Source organism: Ictalurus punctatus, chromosome 9, assembly GCF_001660625.3.
Source record: "Ictalurus punctatus breed USDA103 chromosome 9, Coco_2.0, whole genome shotgun sequence".
NCBI lineage: Eukaryota > Metazoa > Chordata > Actinopteri > Siluriformes > Ictaluridae > Ictalurus > Ictalurus punctatus.
Genome location: NC_030424.2, coordinates 7,561,425 through 7,567,266, shown reverse-complemented (window position 1 = coordinate 7,567,266; position 5,842 = coordinate 7,561,425). Strand labels below are relative to the sequence as shown.

Sequence of the window (5,842 nt, the reverse complement as noted above, 5' to 3'; positions counted from 1 at the left end):
CCATCCATTTCCTCTGTTGATTTGTTTTAGTTTTTTTTACTACTATCTCTTCTACCACTAAACAATCAATCAGAAGCAGGTTAATTAATTATTAATACTAGATGTGTGCTCCATTTAGTTACTTTCTGTATTTGCATCGGATACAAATTATGTGTAAGGAAAATGTTCTTATCTATTTGATAAGTACTAATACAATTACCATCCTTTATTGCCATCCATTAAATACCTGTATGTAAATATACAGCCTGCTAAACTTCACTTGTATTTTTAATATTCTACAATTGTGTACATGTGGTCCCTGTTACTCAAATAATGTTTTTAATAAGGGTTGATTTCAATCATCTGGGCCCTTTGGTTATCTGGAAATCAATTAACTTCATTTAAGTAGCAAAGCATAGTGCATGTCCAGTCTCTGATTTATTACTACAATTTTCAATAGAAATACCGCTTAGGAAGGAGTATTTTACACATTGATTTCGTCATGCAGATGATGACTTGCTATGCACACTGTACATAAGCCTTAATTTCATCTGTCTCTTTTTGTTCATGTGTTTGAGTGTGTGTTTCATGTGTGTATATTTTGCTAAAATAATTCTTAGAATTTTTACAACATTAAGAGACAAACAATTGCTGCTGAACTGGTCTGTTTTGCAGAGGTTTGTTTGGATATCAAGTAGACAATGTGGTCAGGTTTCTCTAAATATTTTGTTTTTGAATAGAAAAATAACTAAATTGAACAATGCCTTTTTAATGCTGCCACCAATGTTCTTTATATTTAAAAATTTTTTTTTTTCAGTTTTCAAAAATCAATGGACTGGAGAAATATGCAGCAGAAGCATATTATGCTAAAAAATAACCAATATAAGAACATTTTTGGAGGTCTCCCCACCCTCTACAAACTGTAAAGGAGTGGAATTATTATAATTTGTTTTTTTTTTTTTTTTTTAGACAAAAAGGCAAGCATTTACAGGAGGTGAACTATCCAAGGTTTCACTTTTGTAATCAGCGGAATATTGTCTCCAACCAAAGCCAGTATTCCATTTATTTACTTCTTCTTTGCTGCCAAAAGGTTCGGAGCAGATACTTTCACTTTGCCAGGCATGTTTCTTGATAGATCAGTGTCCTATGTGAAAAGATGTAGAAGTGTTTAAGTTGATGAACTATTAATTTTATACGTTTATTAGATTTGAGCAAATGTAGAAGAGTCAAATACCTTAACGCTGCGGAACAGGTCTTTCTCTCTGGCACTGGCTTCTTTAGCATGCATGAAGCTGAACACAGCAGTCCGGGCAGCTGACAGAGTTAAGGGTCATTATTCTGATTTAAAAAGAACTATTCGCACTTAAAATAAGGAAAAGGGATCTTTATTTATACCTTTCCCTTTCTTCTGTGTCCCAGGAGTCAATTTCACTTTGTGCCTGTGGAAAAGTGAGGCTCATGATTATAATTAGGTACAGAATATCATAAATAGTCTTTTTAAGGGATCTGACAGTATATCTTGAAGAATCTCTGTGAAGGAGTGATCCTGCTATGCAATTTTTTTAATTTTTTTTTTTACACACATTCTATTGTATACAGTGGTGCAGGCTGTAACTTAAATACATGATTGTAGATGAACAGATGTACTTGTAATTGGAGAGAGCTGTGTAAGGTGCACACACAGGCACTGCAAAAAGCAGCACATCATCTGGATGCGGCTGACCGGTGAGACAGTCAAGAAAATTTTCATATTCCTAAAACAAGACAAAAAAAAAGAAAAAAAATACAAGAACAATAAAGAATTTACACACCCCCATACCAACAGGGTTAACTATATACAACTGTAAATAGTGCAGCATATGTGAACAAGAAGTCCCACTCTTACTAATAGGTAAATTTGTATTTTCAGGATAGGTTGGTGCAGGACTATTCAGACACATTATATACTGTATATTTGGCGTATTCAACACTTCATGAGACTTCAGAATTAAATATTTCTCTTCATGTCACTGCATTGATGACAGCTGGTATTAAGACTGTAAGTTACAGTGTTGTATCTTGATAAATGCATAACAATAAGAACTATTTACAACATACAAGGAATGTGAGAACACATACCAAAAATGTATTCAGTGGTTTTGAACAGATAACTGAACAGAGAATTTGCAAACATGTCTCTACAAATATATTTCTGTGGACGACATGAAGGACCTTGTGTTAAAATAAGCTGAATAATTTGACCTAATATTTCCTCTTAGTTACTTATGTACTATGTACGAAAAAAGCCACATGTATGACTGGTGGTGACAGTTTTGTGGTAATTGCATGTAGAGATGGTCTAGTAAAAATAGAACGAGAACGTTATTTTATTCATTCATTTACTTTATCCTGGTCAGACTCACTGTGGGTCTTTAGCCTATTCCAGGAACATGATACTGGAATACACCTTAGATGGGAAATCAGTCCATCGCAGGGTACCATGCAAACACACATTCACACACTTATTCATACCTAGAGACAATTTAGCATAGCCAATCCATCTAGTACCATGTTTATGGGAGATGAGAAGAAAACCACCTAGAGAAAACTCACGTGGATGCAGGGAAAACATGCATAGAAACTCCACACTGACAGTAATTCAAGCTCAGAATCAAATTGGGGACCTTGGAACTGTGAGGCAGCAATACTACCCACTGAACAATTGTGCCATCAGTAACATGAACATAAGAATTATACCCATAATATTAAATCATCAATCTGGGCTAAATGTGTGAAAACTTCAGCATGAATGAGCTTTCTTTATTTTGTTTCTTTTGGTATATACTAAAATAGAACAATTTTTCATAAAATTGTTTTTAAAAAAGAAAATATTTTTTGTTTCTACCGGTTTCACTACTTGTTTAAGTGTGAACAGATTTGTTCTTAATGTAGAGATTTACCTCTGCTCCAGGATTCTCCTGATCCAAATCATCAGCATCCTGTATTGGACAAACAAGCATTATCTCAGCATTAAGCATATTAAGCATTATGAGTGAAATTAAACCTCTTAAAAAGGTGACACAGAGTTTGTAACAGCAACAATAACAATACAGGCAGTCTCACAACCTACCTGGTAAAATATCCTGTACTTAAAATATACTGTACATGGTCAATGTGATCTTTTCCTATCATTATAACTGCCTAACTTTAAATCAGCTCTTACAATATTCTGGAAGTTTGTGACAGGCATGTAACCAGCATTTGTAAACAACCACCAGTCAATTAAAATATCTACTCTATTAAACACAGTAAATTAACTACTCCTACCTTGTCATCCTGTTCTGTGCTGTATTGTCCTGCTTGACTGACGTCAGCCACAGGCTGTTCAGCTTTCTTCACTACAGTCGCTGGAACTCTGGTCTTTTGAGCAGGTTTCTTCACAGGTTCCTCTTTTCCCTTCTTTCCTTTCTTCACTTTCTCTTCTTTATTGGATCCTGCAGACTGTGCAAATAGGGTTTAGTTGATACCCAAATGAAACTGACTAATGGACAACAAAAACCCCACAAAAATAAAACACTACTAACCCCAAGTAACTTCATCATTAGCTCTCGGTCTTCCTCATCTTGGTCTTTGTATTTGTCTTTGATTTTCTTCAGCTTGTTCTAAACGAGCACAAACAATGCAAGACCACATTAATGTCTTTTGCAGCACTGAGATTTAATACCATGGCGCTAATTTCCCCATAGATAAGATAAACAGGCCATTCTTCAGTCATTCTGTCAATTCCGATAAGATTGTTGCTGAATGACTCGGATTTTGTATATTCTTAATTTTTATTTGTTACTTCTGACCCAAAACCAAATGTCTGTAAAGTAGAATTCTAACATCACTTTTTTCACTCCCCTGAAAAAAAACATCTTATCTGAGAAGCTATGTTTAGCAATTAACATCTCAAAAATAATATTCCCAGTCACAGGAAATTTAGCAGACATAAATAGAATAGAAGATGTTGAAAAATTACAATGTAATTCCCTTTTTAATTCAGAGGGGAAATGAGGAATGGTATGCAGGCTTGCAACAACTGTTTTTACTTTTGCTTTTCAGCTTGTGCATTTAACACACACAAACACACATGGCTCTGTGCTGATCGGCTCTCACTCACACTGGCTTCTATGGGAGGCTCTGAAGGAACAAAAAAGACACACAAAAGTAAACTCAGGCTAATAACACACAGGTGAGAATCATTAAAATTTACCTGTCGGTTCGACCCGCCTTCTCGCCATCCATAGCTCAAATATGCCCCCACTGCCACAGACCAGTTTAAAAATTTGTGCAAAAATTTAAATTATGGCCATGTTGTTCCAATTGGATGGTCCTTCCATGTTCAACCAAAATACTTTACAGACTTTAAATTTAGGTCACAAGCAGCAGAAAAAAGAAAAAGATAACTCTGAGACATGCAATAACACATCTCCAGAATCCTGTCTGATGTGACATGGACTCACCCCTTGTGTTCCATAGCTTAGTATGTTTTTAATGATTGAGATTCAACTGTGATGCAGTGTAACCTTTTGTCCTCTCTTCAGAGGCTGAGCAGCTCCTCCACTCTTAGAACTTTGGTTGGTTACAGAACTTTGGCTCTCCTCTTTTTTCATCTCAGGTTCTTCTGGATGTTCACTGCTCCCCTGTTTCTGCTTCTTCTTCATATCCCTGGATACCAAGACATACTCATTTAGCTTCAACCCATATAGATACTATAATATAGAACATAAAATTTTTATCTATATTTAAGGTTTTACCTTCTCTGCTTTGCACTCATGTACTTTTTGCCTTGTTGCACTGTGTTGTCCTGTTGGAAGGAGAAGTCAGTTATGAAAGTTATGATGCATCTTCCTGTTTAATCCAGTATTTTAATAAGACTTGTGTAGTTTAGTTGATGTAACAGTCTAATTTTATTAAGACCATGAAGACCCTGGCAAGCTTAGAAAAACAATGTAAACAATAAATAGTCTGCATTTATATAGCACCTTTTAACCTTAGTGTTTCTACAAAGCGCTTTATACTGTTTCTCATTCACACACACACACACCAATGGCAGCAGAGCTGCGATGCAAGGCACTAGCCTGCCATCCGGAGCAACTTGGGGTTCAGTGTCTTGCCCAAGGACACTTCAGCATGTGGGACGGGAATCGAACCCCCAACACTAATATTGATGTTTTATTAATTTATTTAATCTCTTTAACTCTAATCTTTGCTTTATATTACAGAAGAATTAAAGTGCTTTGAAATATACCCGTGTTGAAACTTCTTGTTTGAAACCAGCGCTGGCGATTCCCCTGCAGTTAAAAAAGCAAAACTTAATATCATACAGACTTTTCTTCCAAAATTATATCTTCGTGGTATTCAAATAGACAAACACGGCAAACACGGACACAGTCTAAATTGGAGGTTTAATTTCATATACAGCCAAATTATTAAAAGTGGAGTACACACAGATGGGTGACAGATTAAATGAAAAACACTAAGTTAGTAAAGGGTTGGGCTACCATGAGCTGAACAAACAGCTTTAGTAGGCATTGGCATAGATTATTCCATATGCCATAAGTGTCTGTAACTGTATTGGAAGGATGAACACTAATGTTCCTAAAGATAATCTTATCAACTATTCTTCCTAAAGACATCTGGGTTGAGATCTGGTGACTGACAGCATGATTTACATCATTTCATCCTCGTAAAACCATTTAGTGACTCCTCGCGCACTGTTGATGTGGATGGGGTCATCTTGGAAGAGACCACACCATCACTGTTGATGTACAACACATGTTCTCATCCACTTCTTGAGTGGGCAAAAATATGGTGGTGAATGACTGATCACACCAGATCA

The 5,842-nt window shown here is 35.9% G+C and overlaps 1 protein-coding gene across 4 annotated transcripts in view; it reads right to left on the bottom strand.

Moving 5' to 3' along the window:
* Positions 1 to 732: 732 nt before the first annotated feature.
* LOC108269820 (ribosome quality control complex subunit NEMF) overlaps positions 733 to 5,842 on the bottom strand; it is a 39,448-nt gene continuing 34,338 nt past the window's right edge. For 3 of the 4 annotated variants that reach the window (XM_017475878.3, XM_017475881.3, XM_017475880.3), the window contains 10 exons: positions 5,252 to 5,294; positions 4,758 to 4,807; positions 4,527 to 4,668; positions 3,543 to 3,620; positions 3,286 to 3,459; positions 2,919 to 2,957; positions 1,627 to 1,733; positions 1,375 to 1,418; positions 1,214 to 1,293; positions 733 to 1,123 (listed from right to left, as the gene is read on the bottom strand). In XM_017475878.3, the coding sequence (XP_017331367.1) occupies positions 1,046 to 1,123; positions 1,214 to 1,293; positions 1,375 to 1,418; positions 1,627 to 1,733; positions 2,919 to 2,957; positions 3,286 to 3,459; positions 3,543 to 3,620; positions 4,527 to 4,668; positions 4,758 to 4,807; positions 5,252 to 5,294 (835 nt within the window). In that variant the 3' untranslated portion in view covers positions 733 to 1,045. Of the gene's footprint in view, positions 1,124 to 1,213; positions 1,294 to 1,374; positions 1,419 to 1,626; positions 1,734 to 2,918; positions 2,958 to 3,285; positions 3,460 to 3,542; positions 3,621 to 4,049; positions 4,141 to 4,526; positions 4,669 to 4,757; positions 4,808 to 5,251; positions 5,295 to 5,842 lie in introns of those variants that run through there. The other variant, XM_047157536.2, reaches the window with a different exon arrangement.